Source organism: Vombatus ursinus, unplaced genomic scaffold, assembly GCF_900497805.2.
Source record: "Vombatus ursinus unplaced genomic scaffold, bare-nosed wombat genome assembly UNPS02015406.1, whole genome shotgun sequence".
In the NCBI taxonomy this organism is placed as follows: domain Eukaryota; kingdom Metazoa; phylum Chordata; class Mammalia; order Diprotodontia; family Vombatidae; genus Vombatus; species Vombatus ursinus.
In genome coordinates this window covers 595,812-613,808 of record NW_020955184.1, presented here as the reverse complement: position 1 = coordinate 613,808, position 17,997 = coordinate 595,812, and the positions used below count along the sequence as shown (strand labels likewise).

Sequence of the window (17,997 nt, the reverse complement as noted above, 5' to 3'; positions counted from 1 at the left end):
CTCTTTCTTTTTTTTTAAATACACAGGGAAAGAGAGAGGACTAGAGGGAGGGAAGGAAGAACAAGAGGAAATATCTTTTTATATACAATTGTGGATCACTAAACTTTGCAGGAAGGATTTTAGTTTGTGTTTGGTTATTTGGATTGCTTTATGATAACATACACAACGCGTTTTGAATACAATAATAAAGTAACAGTCCTTTGCACTGGAGGGGGAAGAGATTGTGCAAAAACGTGAAATAAAAAGTTTATTGGGGTTTCATGAATGGTTTTGTTTTTTTTTAATTTCTCCTGTTCCCAGAATGGCCATCCCAGAAAAAGCACCAGTCACAGGAGCTAAGAAGTATTTAGGACCGGTCTGGAATACACACCTTGATAGTAAGAAGGCTCCAGAGCTGAAGGCTCAATTGTGCTCCTCCCGGCCATGGAGGCACTGCTCAGGGGCAGGCTCCCTGGCAGCCCTGCTCCATAGGGTGAGTACTGTAGAGCCTGCTCATAGGCCTTGAAGTCCAGCTTGTGCTGCTGCTCCGAGGAGGACATAAGGTTGTTGATGGAGAAGGGATGGTTGAAGGAGTAGTGGGGGTCCCCTTTCAGGTGCAACTGGGACTCGTGGGGTGTCAAGACGTGTGCTGGGTGGGAGGGGGGCACCGAGGCTAGCGCCACTGGCCCAGAGGTGATTGGCGGGGCCGAAGAAGAGGCCCCAGTCTTTAGCTCCTGGGCGCCCCCTGTCGCCCCTGCCCCGTTGTGGTCCAGAGGCTGGGGGCTGGCCGCAGGACCCGACGCCTGGGCGCCCTCCAGCTGGGAGGATTTGCCGTGCACCCCGCGATGTAACGGGGAATTGGAGCTCGTGCTGGAGCCTCCCGGGGGCTCCTTCCTGCTTTCTGGACCTCCTTTGCCTACACCTACGCCTCCGCCCCCGCCGCCGCCGCCGCCGCCTCCCGCCCCAGCTTGCTTCTCGCACTTGAAGCGCTTCTGACGGCGCAGGTAGCAGCCGTTTTCGAACATGTTGCCAGAGTCCGGGTGCAGGGTCCAATAAGAGCCCTTGCCAGGCTTGTCGGGAGAGCGAGCCACCTTGACAAAGCAGTCATTGAAAGAGAGCGAATGACGAATGGAATTCTGCCAGCGCTGTTGATTCTGCCTGTAGTAGGGAAATAAGTCCATAATCCACTGGTAGATTTCGCTCAGGGTTAGCATCTTGCTGGGAGCTTGTTGGATGGCCATGGTGATGAGAGAAATATATGAGTAGGGGGGCTTGGCATGCGGGTAGCTCCGCTTGAAGGTTTTGGCATCCCCTCTGCTGCGGCTCAGGTTGGAAGGGGCATATGCCATAGGGCTCATGCAGGGGTTCATAGACCCAGTGTAGGGACCCAGTCCATTCATGGAGGCAGCCTGTTGAGCTCCCATGGCATTCATGCTTCCAGGACTCAGGGCTGCTCCCATGGCGGTCACCCCTGCAGCAGTCATGCTGTTCATGGCACTGGCTGAACCCCCCGGCATTCCAGTCACGGCACCCGGGCTTAGTCCGGCCCCTAGGCCTGGGTTGGCATAGGACATGTTGAAAGAAGCTGGCGTCATGTTGCCGCTGGTGGTCATAGTGTTCATAGTCATGTAGGTATTCATGGTGTTCATGGAGCCTAGACCTGAATTCATATTGCTGACGGGCACCGAGGAGTAGGCCTGCAGTGGGGAGAGTAAAAGAAGATAAAGAGGAGTGAGCTAGTGTAGAGGGGGATGAGTGATGGGTGTGGGTAATGGGTTGACCTAAGGCCACCTGCATTCCCCTCTAATCCAAAGGACCACTCAATACCATATAAATAATCTATAGACTGCCCTACACTCAGCAAAGAATGAGGCCCCAGAGGAGCAAGGAGGAAAAAAATAAAAGGAAAAACAAATTCAAATTTCCACAAGCATGGAGGAAATACTAACATATAACATGGCCCAGAAAGAGGGGTGTGAACCTTATTAATACCAGAAATTAGGCAAAGCTCACTTTCCGACTACCCTTGTATCTTCCTCTATTCTTTTATCCTAAATCTGATTTCTTTTAGAAAATATCCCCCCACCAAAAAAAAATCCTCTAAAAACCAAAAACCTTTTTATCCTTTATTTGTTGTCCACAAAAAGAACATATTTCTTCATATTATATATACTGAAACCAACTTTCAGAAACATCTTCATTCAAGAAAAAAAAGACCAAAGAGAGTGAAAACTCCTTTTGTTACTTAACAAATGTAATTTGCAAGGCCTAAGGCTGGAGTTGCAACAGGCTTTTTAACCAACACTCTCTCCTTCAGTTTCCTCTGTCTCTCTGCACAGTATTTCTGTACTATTTCTTACCAGAAATTACCTAAGTAATATGAAGGAAAGAGTCATTCATTTTCCTAATGTAGAGCATAATGGGCCTTCAAAAATCTTAATCAAATGGTAGTTTTGTGTTTTTTTTTAATTTCCACATAACTTTGTAAAATCACCATCAAATTTAAGTTAGGTTTGTGCAAATTAACATTTAAAATAAATTTGGAGGGGAGACAGAGGAGATTCCAATGTATATTGGAATATACTTATGATAAGTATATAAAACCCCTTTGAAAATGTTCAGATATTTGTAATAATTTCCCCTCTTTCTCTAATACTCTCGACATATTCCAGAGTATGGTAATACAGCACATCTCAATTGTAATATTTATTGACATACTAAAATGGACACTTTGATCTTTGTAAAGCATGACCTCAAAGCAGAGAGCTTTATCAGTTAGCTGCAAACTTGATGATGTATCAGAGAAGCTGGGAAACGAACAATTTCAGCCACTTAAAATTTCTCAAATGTTAATTCTATTCATTAAAAGCTCCACTTAAGACATACATTACTTTATTGATTTGTATTCACAGCCTAAACCTGTATAGGAGCTCTTTGACCAGAAATAAGAATTTCAGTATGACTGAGACAGAATAAACAGCTGAAAAAGTTTGCATTCTTTAAAAAATTATGCCAAAATTAAAGCACTTCACAGTAATATTTTGAAAATTCATCTGGAATAACAATCATAATTTTTCAGAAGATTAAGCAGGAAATTGCTAACTTTTACTTAAAAGGATATTTGATTCTTATAAGCAAATGTCATTAAATTATGTTTTATCTTCTTCCTTCTCTAGAAAAGAAAAAGGAATTAAAGAGTATTTAAAGGTTACATGAGCTAGAGTTTACTCATGTTTAAATATTCGCTATGCATATGTGAACATTGTATATACAGATAAAGACATATTTGTCAAATGAATGCAACCATATTATCTATGAAAATAGTTCCTGTTGCTATACTAAGCTGTCTATGGCATTTAGAGATTCGTATTACTTTTTACACAGGGACACACAATTCTCAGCAAATGCAGGTTGAATGCATGTGTCCAGGAAGTACCAGTGTAATAAATCTTCTGAGTAATCAGGGTAATTTCAAGAGAAAACTAGTTTTAGTAGGTGGTAGGCCTAGCCACTTTTTCTCAATATTCTTTTTTGCGTATTGTAAAATAAAAGTCAAAAAGTCACTCAAAGTCACGCAAAGGGGCCGGGGGGGGGGGGGCCTACAATGAAGAGAAACAGGTTCTCTCTGTCTGCAATGGCCTATTCATCTCTCACCGTCGCCACCCAGTGGTTCTACCTAGGAGCCTTTTCCTCAAAGATCTTTATAAAAGATTAAGTTTTTGTTTTGTTTTTGAATGAACGACTGATTCCTTTGGGTCCATTAGTTACTCAGCTACTCTGGCCAGAGAGATATTTGGAAATGAAAAAAAAGGGGGGGGGGCGGCAGGAAATGGAAGCATCAGCCTTGCAACGAAGCTCTGGTTTCTCCAAGGGTTCGTTTTCAACTTGCCCGTGTCCCTGCCTGCCTACACTGTGGCAGGGCTTGTACTCCAGTTTTCCGTTTCGTGGAGGCAAGTGCTTCCCCAAAGGACAGGACCTACAAAACCCCGAGTTCCTGCTCCTCAAAAGGTCTAAACCCTTTTTCTGAACCTGGTGACATCTCTCTAACTCCTGATCCATTTGACCCCAAATTTCAGTCCTTAGATTATGATTTGTTTTCGTTCATCCAGGTCTAGGCATGGTTAGCTGTCGTCGCAGTATCTAAAAGATCCCCAGTCCCACGAATTAGTTTGTCCTCCCCGGATTCCCAGTGCCCCATCCTCTTTTCCTCGCCTTCATGAGCAACAACCTCAGATCTCCCAGCTTCACTCACCTCCTGAGATTCCGCGTAGTAGCTGTTCCAGTCGCTAGTTTCGTGCCCTTCCATTTTCACCGTACCTAACATCATGGAGCCAACCTGCCCGGTGTAATCATCCAGCCCTTTGCAAAGCGGCGGGCAGCAAGGAAGAGAGAAGGAGGAGAAACAACCAGCAACAATAATAACACTACAAAAAGCCCTAGTCACCAACCAAACCAGCACCCCACCTAGGAGGAAGCCAATTCCCGGTGTATGCTTTATTGGAGCTGGTGGGGGGAGGGTTGGGGAGAGGGAAAGGCGGGCATAGAGCGTCGTGGGTGAGAGACACTTGAGAAAGTGAGGAAGTGCCGGCTGGGATGCGAGTGGAGTTGAGCTGATGTGGATCTTACGTCGCCCAAGTGCCCACCTCCTTCTCCTCTCCCCATTTGTCCGCTGCACAAAGACGCTTGCACCTACAAAGCCAAAGATGCACCTGCAAACAAACGGGCACCAGCCACTCTCAATTCCTCCCACCCCATCTCCCTCTCGGTCACCCTAACTCCCTTCTTTCCTTCTCGTACCGCCCCCTCCCCCAAACTAAGGCGTCACTTTATTTGCAAAGCAACGTAATTGGTTTAAGCTTGGAGGGAGAGGAAAGAGGGAAGTGGGAAGAAAACAAAAAGGGAAATATTCTCCTTCGGAAAGAAAAAAAGTGGGGCCGGCCTCAGGATAACAGATCTCCCTAAATGAATGCTGTGGCTGAGGCGCTAGTGGCGTGGAAGGCTCTGTGAGAATTGAAAGTCAAAGGACAGCCGGCGTCAAAGCCTGGAGATTAGAAGACTGTGTTCACTAAACTGCAATCGAGGTTCCCCTTACTTGGGCACCCTACTGTTTTCCAGATGGCTACTTGGGAACGGCTCCCATCACAGAGCCTAGTAATGCCAGCTTAGAGTCTTTTTTTACGCCCACTATTCTCACTCTCTCCCCCAAATCTACATCGCCTTCTCTCAAGCCTCTTTTCCTTGTTCAACCCTTTTCCTTGTTCAACTTCCCAAAGTTCAAACCTGGGATTTTCTGTAGTCAAAAGGGTCTAGGATGCTGATGTGCTCCAAACCCAGGACTTTTTTTTTCGCCCCAGCTTCCGCCTCATTACAAAAATAATAATAGTTTTTGCTCTGTCACTGGAAATCCAGTCATCTGAGTCACCCCAAAATGACGTTAAAGCCAACCCCAGAATACCCAGGCTAGCTGCAGACCGGGATGCACTGAAATGTAACCCGTACCTGCGGCTACAGCAGGTGAGTCATTGTAATAATTTTATATCTTTATGACATCTTTTTCTTGGCTGGGTTGTCCACTCCCCTTGTCATCTGAAACAATCATAAAAAGAAAAAAGAAAATGAGGGCAGATGTCTGTGTGCTAGGGCAGGCAGTAGGAAGCAACTATTTTTGCTTCCTCGCGTTCTCTCTCCCCCCTTTTCCTCTGCCCATTGGAAAGGGGCTGGAGGCATGCTATGTAGTTTTCCTTAATAGAGAAAGGTCAGGGTAAGGTTGGGGACTATGGGGGTTGAGGGGGGAGGGGCGACTGAAATTCTCTAAATCATCTGACTCATTTGAAAGAGAAAGATCCTCTCAGAGTCCATATCTGAACTAGAAAAAACACTGTTCCCCCAACTGCCCCTCACCTCCACCATAACTTCATTTTCACCGATAACTTATTTAAACTATAATTGGTAAGGTTCCAGTCTCCTGCCTTACTGTCTACCATGGCTACTACAGATTAGAGGTGAGAAATCTTCCATAAATATATATATATATATATATATATATATATATATATAGGTCATCATAAAGTTGACAGGACTTGCGCAATACGGAAAACCATTTTTTTTTCTTTTTGCTTGAGTCTGGGTCTAAAGTGGTATCAACTCCACGAATGATAAGAGAAGAGGTTTTGTGTGTGTGTGTGTGTGTGTGTGTGTGTGTGTGTGTGTGTGTGTGTACACGCACGCTCCCATGGGCTACTTGTGTCATTGATTTAGAGATTTAGAGCTAGAAGGAACCTTGGACGTCTGAGTAACCCCCCAGATACAACTTAAGTGACTTGCCCTGAGGTCTTACTGCTATTAAGTGTCTGAAAAGGGATTAGAACCCAAGGCTTTTTGACTTGGAATCTAGCTCTTCCCTCACAATGGAAAGCACTTGCCCTGAAATCAGAACACCTGGGTTCAAATAGTGGCTGTGCTACTTCCTGCTTGTGTGATCTCAGGCAAGTCACCTAACTTCTCTATGCCTCTTTCAGTTCCCTCATCTGTAAAATAAGGGAATTGGACTAGGTGATCTTTTAGGTCCCTTTTGGCTCCAAATCTATGATGTTATGAAAGATAAAGAGGTTTTTCTTTTTTTGTTCTACTATTCCTTGATTGAGTTTCTGGCAAAAAATGATTCTGAATAAACAAAACAACCTTGAGTTTTCATAGGTTTTTATCTTACTAATCTTATTTTAAGAAGCTTGTTTTGACTTTTCTAAACAAGTACTTCATATATAATATATATATATATAATACGAATGATTATTTCTACTCTTTGTCTTTTAAACTCTTCTTTAAAATCTGGAAAGAGACATTAATCTTTGAAACAAACAAATTTATTAAATCAATGTTCTTTTGTGTGATTTCATGTCAGCAGCAAGATTTTTAATTCCACTTGAAAGGCATATGGACGCTAACTTCAGGTACATTATTAAAGAAACTTTTCTTGTTCTTTCCAAGTACTGTGAATGATTTTGTTGCTCTCTTTGGCCATCAATTTTTAAAAATTATTTGAGTATTTTTCAAAGTTATTCCATTGAAAGCTAGTAATACCTTTGGAGGTGGAAGTTTGTAAAATAGGATGTTGGTAAAGAAAATCAATTTTGAATTAAAATGCCAAACGGGACTTTTTGGTTCCTAGTTTACTTTCCAAAACTTCCTAGACTTGACTTGTCCAAGAAAATTAACTTCACAGAAGTACAGAATCATCTAGTCAAACCCATAGGTGAAAAAGAAACATCCTACAAAACATTCAGCAACTGGTTATTTAGCTTAAAGATCTCCAGTGAGAGGGAACTCACTACCTCCTGAGGCACTATTTGTTTAAAAGGAAGGTAGGAAAAAAGGAAGGAAAGAAGGCAGGCAGGCAGGCAGGCAGGCAGGCAGGCAGAGACAGTGGTCCTTATTTGCCTACAAAACTTGAATTACAATTCAAAGAAATTTCCTAACAGTATCTTTTGAAGCTAAACTGTTTTGGCTACTAGGTTATCTACCCTGTCTTTGTTTTCTTTTTGGTTTGGAAACCAGATTACAACAGTCATAGCGCCTCCTGTTGTTTCTCTATTGTGCAACATACATTCTCCATCAGCGTGCCAGTAACACAGTAGTGATATAGGGATCTTGTATTGAAAGAGCAACATATTTCCTGTTTTGGGGGACTTTCTGATTGATTGTGGTTTCTAAATATAGTTGCTTAAGGCACAGAATTGATCTCATAGATATGGAATCAATAGAAGTATAGTTATCTCTATGATGTCCCTTCTTAAAGAATGTTTTTTCAAGATCATTAGGTATAATAGAGCTTAAGGGTAATTATCAAGGGTAATTATCAATTACCCTAATTATCAACCAAGTGAAAATTCCAGAGTCTTGAAAATGAGTCGTCACAATTTATATTCACTCAATGTATGGGGCCTTAAATTTTTTTCCCCCTAAATATTGATAGTCAGCAAGCTTTACTGTGCTAAGCACAGTGAATACAAAGAAAGTCAATTTCCCATATTTTGAAAGCACCTCTTCTGTATCGATCTTCAGTTAGCTTGTGTGTACCCAGAACATGTTTTGGAAAAGTTTCCTAAATCTTCCTGCCAAATCAACCCTTTTGAATTCCTTAGATATCCCCTTTCACATCTTTCTCTCTTCATTTCTTATTTTTAATGAATTATCTAAAAATCTTCACTGAAAAGAGAAATTATTTCTTAGTCCTATACTTAGGCCAAAATTATCTGATTCTGGACACGTGCTATTTAAGTTTCAAAATGTTTCTTGTGTGTAAGATCAGGACCTGGTGGTGTGAAGAAAAACTAAAATCTAGGCTAGCTGAGTTACAAAATAGTCAACACAAAGGTTTAGTTGGGAGTGAGTATAAGGCAAAGGCATCCTAAGAGTGTATGCTACTTTTCTGTGAATAATCAGTGTGGTATGATTGGACAGCAGTTATTCTGAAAAAGAAATAGAGCTTTTAGTGAATTTCAAGATCAACAGCAGTCAGTACAGTGAAGTGGCAGCTTAAAAAAAAAAAAGCTAATCTTGGGATATGTTAAGGGAGGCACAGTCTCCAGGAATAAGGAGGTGATGATCTCACTAGAATCCACCACCATCAGACCTCAATCAGAGTATTATTTTCAGTTCTGGGTATCAAAGTTTAAAAAGGACATTAATAAGCTTCAGGGTGTCCACAGGAGTGGAACCAGTGAATGGTCTTGAGTCCATGACATGAGTATCAGTTGAAGGAACTGGACATATTTAGCTTGGAGAAGACTCAAGGGGAATTTGATGAGCCTTCAAGTATTTGAAGGGCTGTTGTGATGAGGAGGGATTAGGCTAGTTTCAAATAGGCAAATTTAAGCTGGATATCTGGAAAATCTTCCAAACAATTAGAGTTATCCAAAAGTAGAATGGATTGCTTCCTTAGATGGTGAGTCTTGGAAGTCTTCAAGCAGAGTGGATGACCACAATTATGGTGAGTGTTCCTTTCATGTGTAGGTTAGGCGAGATGACCATTGAGGACCCTTTCAACTCTGAAATTCTCTCAGTCTGTGATTCTATCTTTTTGAAAATGGATCCACCAATGAATGGTGGAGCAAAAAAGAAAGGTCTTAATTAAGTACTCAATAACAAAGGTGGAAAGGGGGGAAAAGCTACATCAAACTTAGGGCAAAAAAGGGTAAAAGAGACACTTCTTCTATGTTAGAGAACTTTTTAAGATGAAATTGTTGCCTGTTTTCTTCAGCCCCAATGGGCTACTTTACTTTAAGGCAATTCAAGTACTACAAACTTTCTTCTATACCCATTTTTCTCTCTTAATGTTATTCTATTCAGAACGGCTCTGAGACCTTTCACAGTCATGGAAAAGCAAGAGATAGGAAAGAATGATTTATGGTTTACTAAGGGTAGGCAATTACAGGTATTATTAACACCCAACCCTGCCTTACACATGAGGATACTGAGGTTCAGAGAAGTTAAGTAATTTTCCCATGGTCACCTAATAAATGTCAATGATGGGATTCAACCCTCCATATTTCTCCCCTGACTCCAGGTTCAACATACACTACATCACATAGTCTTCTGCTATCTAACATTCTAGCTTTTTAGGTGAGGAGTTTTGTTGTGCTCCTTTGATTATCCTTGCTTCTACTTAGCAGAGATTTAGTACAATATTATCTGACTGCACAGAAACCTAGCAATCTGTAAGTGACAGGCTGGGACTCTGTTCACCACACAGGGTGAGGGAACCTCTAGTTTGACTCCAATGGGATGGAACCAGCCTCCTCTAGGGAATTGTTTCCTTCTCCCCCCCCCCCCCCCATTTATTTGCTGATCTGTTCTGTTCATTATATTTGGTCATTATCAGGCAGGATTTCCCAGCCAACTAAACACTATGTTTACTCCGTGGATCCCTAGTGGGATTTGCCACATAGTTTTCCTCTTTGGAAGCCCGTTGTGGTATGGTTTGGTGCCTATCTCCATTCCTTAGATAAGAAGCTTAAGTCTCCCCAGTAGAAGGGAAGAACTCAGTTGTCCTAATGAAATCTGAGGTTTGCCTCTTAATGTGGTAAAATGACTTCCTCCCGGTGCTCTCGGTGTTATTAGGATCTAGAAACAACGGCAATCCTTAAATGTAATGGGGACCGTGCTTGATACCCACTATTTTCCCATCTCCAGCGTGTTACTGAAAGTGAAGGGCAGAAACCTTCAAGTGCGTGGTGGTTTCATCTAATTCTTCGGGCATGTCAAAGGCTGGACTTGGTTGGTCTGTAAGGTGTGGGTTAGCTGCAGCTCTCCCTTTTCAATATCGGGTCACTATTGTTCCCCACCACCCAACTGCTGAAAAGACTTGGCTAACAGATCTATTCACAAAGCGGGTGCGAAACTCCAAACCTAGGCAGTAGTATCCCAGGTTCTGGAGAAAAGCAATAGGACTGGGCATTAGGGACCCTTCGGAAGATGCCTTTGGGGAGTGGCGTTAAGGTCAGCTATTTTTCCGCGGTGTCTCTAGGGCTTTCTCCTCCTCTTTCACCTACTTTACTTGAAAAGTATTTGTACCCATTTATACAAAGTTGGCGATAAAAAATACAGGTAGAACCTGCTGGAGATCTCCTCCTTTCTGCTCTACCCCTCCCTCCTGTCCCCCGCATCTAGACCCGCTTCCCTCCCCCACCACCTCGTTCTTCTTCCTGTCCCTCCTCCCTTCCTCTCCATCCTTCTCCCTTCTCACTCACCTGGCAAACTCTTCTCTTCCGCCCCGCCTTTCTCCTCCTTTCTTTTCCCACTAGCCGTTCCCCCCTACATTCTTGCACCACCCCCAGCCCCTCACTCTTCAATCTTGCCACCCTTCCTCTAAACCTTTAAAAAAAAAAAAACACCAGTCATTTTATACGCAGAGAATTTATTTAGTACAAGGAGCAGGATGTCAAACCCGGACCTGCTCCCCCTCCTCCCTTTAGCCGTAGGCTACAAAACCCTTTTTGCAAGTAACTGCTGTTGTTCCAGAGTCAGCCCATATTTTGATCTCTTCAAAAGAACTAGGATTTAAACGGCGACTTTCTATCTTAGTAACTGCCAAACAAATACCGTCGGAAAGAGCAACTTCTCCAAGGGAGTGAGGAAGAATGGAAATCATTGCCACCAGAAGGCGAATTCTGGTGAACTGGTTGAGCTGTGAGCATGTGTTGGAGCCTGGAAATGTTCAGGAGGTAATTCCCTTGACAGCAGTTCACTGGCTGTTCATTTCTCTGCAGCTTTACCCATGTTGTTATCAGCTCTGTGCAAATGTAAGGCAGCGTTAGAAAGGAGGCAGTTATCAAGTATATGGAAATTATAGGACAACACACATCTCCCTCCTTTCAAAAGAACAAAAGCTCTCTCCTTATCTTGAATCAAATTTCCTGTCTAACAATTTAAAGTCTCTTGTAAAGGGTCAAGATTGACCCTCACTGTTGTGACACTCACCCCCACATACACACCTTTTTTCTCTGTAATTCTTCCTATTGTCCACAAAGTAGGAAAAAGTGGGATTCTATGTCTACTTTTGGAATTGAATAAAGATTACTAAATTCTTCAGTTGTGTGGTTAGTTACAATTCATGACTTTGCATAGAGAGGCCAGAGTTGCCTTCCTGAATATTCTCAGAAAAGTCACTGAATTGTTGAGCATCTGGGCTTCTTCATCTGTAAAATGCGTATAATATTCTTGAAAGCCACATTGCCTTCACAGGGTCATTTGGGAAAAGCAATTTGTAAACTTTTGTTGTTTGTTTTTAATAAAGTGGGAGGTCCTGTGGTGCAATGGAAAGATCATTAGTTTTAAAGTCAAGAGTCTTGGGTTTAAGTCTACAATTCTACCCCTATCTTGGGTGTGACCTTGGATAAATCACATTTCCAGGTCCTGGTTTCTGCTTTCATAAAATGAGGGAATTGGACTAGATAAATTCCAAGTCTAAATCTATGCATTATATTCCCTTTCCTGAAAGAATTACCTTAGTCTTGAACAGGTAAGCTTTGATGAGAGATCTCTAGCTGAAAGTGACCTTAGAGATCACAAAGTCCACCCTCTCCCTCCCTCTTCCCCCCCCCCCCCTCCATTGTATAGGTGAAGAAAACTTACCGAGTAGTAAGGGTCAGAGGCAGGATTTGAACCTAGGTTCTTTGAGTCCAGATCCAGGTCTCTTTCCACACTGGAAAAGTCTTCTAGAAGTTATTCAGTGCCTTTTCAAGGCAGAAGAGACCTTAAATGTCCCCAAAAGATAATGGTGCATGCTTATAGTGATCCAGATCACAGGAAAGGAACTCAGAACTCAGAGATTTCCTTAATTATAGGCTTCCACTACCCTTTAGATTGCTGGGATTATAATAGGATATTGGATAATAGAACAGTAATAGAAAATCTGATATTTTAGCAACTATGCATTATACTATTCTTGAAAAATCTTTAGTTTAGAAACTTTTAAAGTTATGGCATAGCCAGCTTTTTTTTTTTTTAGCATTTCATTAACTTTATGTCATTAATCATAATTTTAAAAAGAAGAATAGTGGGTAGAGAGCAACCTTGGAACCAGGAGGACCTGTGTTCAAGTCTTACCTTTCATATATACTGGCTGTGTCACATAATTTTTCATTGTCTAAATTGCAGAAAAGATATTAACCTGCATTTGTAGAAGGAGTTTCCTTGTCCCAGAGTTCTCTATACTAATGAAATTGCAGGTTGAATCTCTATTCTTATGTTAATTTTTTCCATATAAGAACCATTAACTCTTTAATAGATCAATTAAGAATGGAGGCATTCTTTTTTAATAATAATGTACTTTCTGATTGCTATTTTTTTTACTAAGGTTTATGCAGTAATTTTAAAAAGAATTCAGAAAAAGGGCAAGTTTTAAAAATAAAAGGGCAAATGTTCAAATTTTTATGGTTTATTACACATCTAGTAGGATAGATATACCAAAACATGGATGGAGAGCCTTAGATTGCAACTGAATTAACATCTGAAATAATGATATTAAATAGTCTATTTGGCTACACAATGACTTTCATTAATAATGATTTTGTGGATCCCACTAATTCCAGTATGCTGGTTACCTGAATATACTTGGAACATTTGTGATTTCATCAGCATGAGGAGCACACTGCACCAGCAGATCTCAACCCATCAATGAATTAGAGAGTTGCCTTAGGGACTTGGAGCTTGTGACTTGCTTAGGTCCCCACAGCTAGTAAGCATCAGAGGAAGGTTGCTAACTCAATTCTGATTGCAAACTCTATTCACTTTTTGCTGTCTGAACATAAACCAGGGAATTGGAGGCATTCTCCTACAGCTGAATGTGTGTTTACTAGCAATATCAATTTCATGTAATCTAATTTGGGGGAGGAGGTAGAAAAGGAAGGTAGGAAAAGAAAGCAAGAAGGAAATTGTACATATAAAACTGTGTACACACAGAGACACAACATTCTGATTATATCTCTATGATTTTCCTTTTTAGCATTTATTGCCTTGATGAGTTTACTTGTATAAAGTTTATACCCAGCAAGTGATAGTTATATACCTTTGTCACATCAGACCCAACCATTGTGTTCCAAAAGAAATTGTGAGAAAATTCTTTTTCTTTGGCTTCTGGGGGTAGTCATATTCTTCACATTGCCCATTTTTTCACTTTATTCCACAAATAAAAAGATGACCCTTTGGCTTTTCAATAGATATTGATTAAAAGTTAAATAACCCATCAACTTTCCATCAACCAAAGTGCTAAACTTTAGTAGTAAAGGAAATCCCTGTGTTTAAATTACCTGTTTAAATTGGCAAACAAATAAAGCAGAGCTTACAAATTTAGAAGGAAAAGACTTGTAACTACAAAATTATTTCTGTTGGCATAAAATTGGCAAGCACAGACATCTTGCAAACAGCCATGCAGAGTTCACACACACCTGGAGCTTAGGGGAGCCAATGTGTGTATGTTTGCTAAGGGTCACAGATATGATGCCCAGGTTACTGACACTGACAGTTTGCTGAGCAGCTGAGCTCTATGAGGGTAACTAACAGTGCTCCTTAAATTAGATCATTTAAGTTAAATATTACTCTGACTTTTAGGATGCAAATGCTTTTATTTTACAGCCTGTCTCTGTGTAATTTAATCATTTCAGGGCACCACCAAATCCCTGCAAGAACCTGCTGTGTTGTTGCAAGGTATTAATCAGAGACCCAAAGTGTCAACCTTTCTTCCTGAAGGTTTATTTGCCATGAAAATAGTATTAGGAGATTCATTAGAAGACAAAAGCAAATCTCTGTCAAATAGAACTAATTTTCTTTTTTCTAGCTGTTGGTTGCACTATAAGTATCATAAATTGAAAAGCAGCTGTGGAAAAAGTATCACAGACAGAAAAGCTGTAAAAACCAAGGCATAATGTCAATTAGGGATAGGGATAGGGACTAGAGCTGGGATTTAATTGATTGAGGAGACTTCCCTGGTGAGGTAAACTCCCTCTACTAATGCAGGTCATCACTTTCTCTGTATCTTAGAGGGTTGCCTAGAGTACCAAGAGCTTGAGAGACTCCACCAGAATCACAATCCATCAATTAAGACCTTGTATCTCCTGGATAATTCCTGCTTTCTAGGATGAAGCAAACAGGGTTGCTACTTCAGAATTTCTAACTCTATAAAATGGGAAATTTAGACATAGAGTCATCATCATTGTAGCTTCCCAGGTCAAAATGCTAGAGCCAGTGTGCTCTTAAGCAGGTGCTCACTGCAAGACTGGAAAGATATTTCATATTCCCACACAGCAGGGATGGAAGGCATATTCTTGGCCATAGAGGTATCATGAATTTAGATTAACATTTTAAAAAAGTTTTTACAAAAGACCTTCTGGACCTATAGATTAACACTGGCAGAAGTCTTACAACTAATTCAAAGTACCAAGGTGATAAGAAAGAGAGAGGGATTCACCAGAGAGGGAAAACGAAGTAGAAAGAACCATCATAAAATCAATTTTTAATTACAGGAATGAACTTCTTTGGACATGTTACTCATGCCATGGGCACAAGGAGAAGCGTGAGAACAAGAGCAATATAATAGGGGAAGAAAACAGAAAGAACACAGACACTGAAATAGTAATACATTTTTTTTTTGGTGAGAAAGCCTTTCCAAAAAACATGAGTAGAATAAGTCACAGGAATGGATTTCTTTTTTTAATTGAATCCTTAGTTTTCTTCCTCTAAACTACTTTTCTTAAAGATACAATAATGGCTGGTATTTATATGGAGATTTAAGGATTGCAGAATACTTTACGTAAGTTTTCACTTGAGCTTTCACAACACTCCAGTGATGTAGATATAATCCCCATTTTATAGATGAGAAAATTGAAGTTCGAAGAACTTAAATGATGCCCATGGCTACTTAAGTAGTAATCTGAAGTGGTATTCAAATCAATATCTTTCTTACACCACCAACTCCAGCAAGCTTTCTACACTGCCAAAATCTGTACCAAGAAAATAATGCCGTCTTTGCAAATATCTTCTTTCTCCTTCCTGTACTTCCTTGAAGTAAGACCAAAATGTTAGTACTTTGTTAGGAAAAAAATTGAAACTTGTACAATTTCCTTGCACATTTCAAAACTCTTTGATGAATATGGCTGAGAATTCCTTGAATATTTTTAGAATTGTCCTTGTGATAGAGCTTCTAAGATTATCATTTTTAGAAGTTCATCAAATATTAAGAGAGTAGGAATTGGACTTCTATGGTTTCACTACAGTAGGAAACTTCCTGTTGAAGACTTTCCTTTACCAATACAAGTCAGCACCTTCTCTGCAACTTGTAGTCTCTAAACTACTGAAAGGTTAAGTGACTTCCTTAGTCACACAGCCCACCATGTGTCAGAAGCAGATGTTATAGGGTTCTGAAGTCGGTTCTTTCCACTATGCCCCGCAGACAATATTGAGCAACACCATTTCCCCGGGTCTACTGCACTCTTTTTAGTAAGGGCACTTACTTGCTATCCATCTTTTTACCTCAAGTTGTGCCAGTCATGACACCTTTTATCGAATTTCTTGATCTCATTTTCTGACAAGGCTCCATTTGTATAGGGGGTAATGAAGGCATGGAATATTTGGGTGCATTCATCTACTTTGACTTAAGTATAAACAAGATGTATTATTATTATTATTATTATTGTTATTGTTATTGGCGAGGCAATTGTGGTTGTGACTTGCCTAGGGTCACACAACTAGTAAGTGTCAAGTGTCTGGTCTGAGACAGGATTTAAACTCAGGTTTTCCTGACTCCAAGGTCGGAGCTCTAAGATTAATAATTTTTTTTTTTAAAGAAAATCTTGTCACAGCCATTGCAAATAAATGTTTATATGTTGCTTTAAGATCTTTAAAGTACTTTCCTCACGACTTTGTAAGCATTATTATCTTCATTTGTCTGCATGATGTAACTAGAGGCCGAGGAAGTTTAAATGACTTTGCTCATAGTGACAGCAGGAGCAAACATGGGAACCTAGATTTGACAATGAGTCTACAGCACTTTCTACTAAATCACACTGTCTTAGGGTAAGCTGATCTTGTGATCCAACTATAGAGTACTCGAGTTTTATTTAACACAATTTTTTTTTTTTCTTGATGAGGGAAAAAGGTACTATCTAAACGGGTCCGTTGCACCCACTTATTCAACAAATTACGGCTATTTTTGACCTATAAAAAGCTGAAGAGAGAGCAAAGGAAGTGCTCTTACCACCCAGAGTTCTCTCTCACACTTCGCAGTACTTGCCATTTCTATGTAACTTTAGTAACAGCCTTTATTTAGCGTCTTGTGGGGCTTTTAGACAATGAGTTCCTAAAAGACAAGATAAAGATCTAGAGCAGTAGGTCTTAATCTTTTTGCATGTCATAGACCCCTTTGACAGTGTCTTGAAGCCTATGTATCCCCCCTCCCCCACACACTCTTCTCAAAATATTATTTTTAAATGAATGAGATATATAAGATTAAAAAGGGAGTAAAATGGATCTCAAAGTCTTGGTTTTTTTGTTTGTTTTTGTTTTAAACCGGACTTTAGGTTTAGAATACCCCGATCTAGGCTCTGCATGCTGGAGCCCCTAGTGGCTGAGGGTCGTTGACTTCTGGAGATTTCCTCTTGAAGGTGATTGGTAGAGGTGGAATCCACTGCATTCCCGCTTTTTAAAAATCTCTGCAGCTCAGAGAGTTGGCTTACCTAGGAGAACAATGCTTAGCACTGCTCCATCACACCTTTGGTAAGTCCCTGGGTCTCCTACGCCCTCATCTCACAGTCGATTCTGTGCTCGAAAGCTGTGAGGGAAGGAACAGAGGAAATAGTCAGAAGACAATGAATGAAAATGCCTTACGCTGAGATGCTGAGGAGACGCTGGTACTTCCACCCTCCTCCCTTTGAAACAAAACAAAACAAAAATGGTTAAATGCAAGGTGCAAACAGATCATATCTTATCCTCTCATATCCTAGAGCGCAGTCAGTGTGCCCAGTCTAAGGACCACCTGAAGAAAATGGGGAAGGGGAAATTGTAGTGCGAGGATTTGGGAAACCAAAGGAACGCTTAGTAGAGATTTAGAGGCAATATTTAAAGTGAATTGGAGCTTACCCTGGATCTCTTTTTCACCTCGGTGAAAGGTAGCGAAAAGTATCAAATTAGCTGTGAAGTCGAGTCCCGTGTTTGAATCCTGACTCTAGTTGCTACTGTCTTTTCTAGTGAGAAATGGTCTCCTACTGTTCTTCTCTGCAAAATGAAAGGGATCACCAGATGATTTCCAAAGACCTCTTTAGCTCAATAATCTATAATTCACCTCCTCTACCTTTTCTTCAGAAAGCTAAAGGCAAAAATAAGTCCCTATGTCCCCTAGCTCTTTCTGGGAGAACTGTGAACTGCCACTCAATAATAATAATAAAAAGAAGAACATTAAAGCCAAAGGGAAAAATGAGTTGCTACCTTTTGAAAAGGAAATATTAAATTTCCTCAGAATGTTTCTTT

General features: G+C 40.7%; 2 protein-coding genes across 2 annotated transcripts in view; one reads left to right on the top strand and one right to left on the bottom strand.

Annotated features, from left to right (window-relative positions):
* Positions 1–4,718, bottom strand: FOXA1 (forkhead box A1). The gene is made up of 2 exons (XM_027847441.1): positions 4,232–4,718; positions 1–1,676 (listed from the first exon to the last, which is right to left on the bottom strand). Exons 1-2 carry the CDS (start codon positions 4,304–4,306, stop codon positions 336–338), a joined length of 1,416 nt encoding a protein of 471 aa, XP_027703242.1. The 5' UTR covers positions 4,307–4,718; the 3' UTR covers positions 1–335.
* A 596-nt stretch (positions 4,719–5,314) lies between these two features.
* The window catches only part of TTC6 (tetratricopeptide repeat domain 6), a 329,783-nt gene continuing 317,100 nt past the window's right edge, over positions 5,315–17,997 (top strand). Inside the window, exon 1 of the mRNA XM_027847447.1 lies at positions 5,315–5,493. The gene's annotated coding sequence lies outside the window, so the exon portion shown is untranslated. The remainder of the gene's footprint in view (positions 5,494–17,997) is intronic.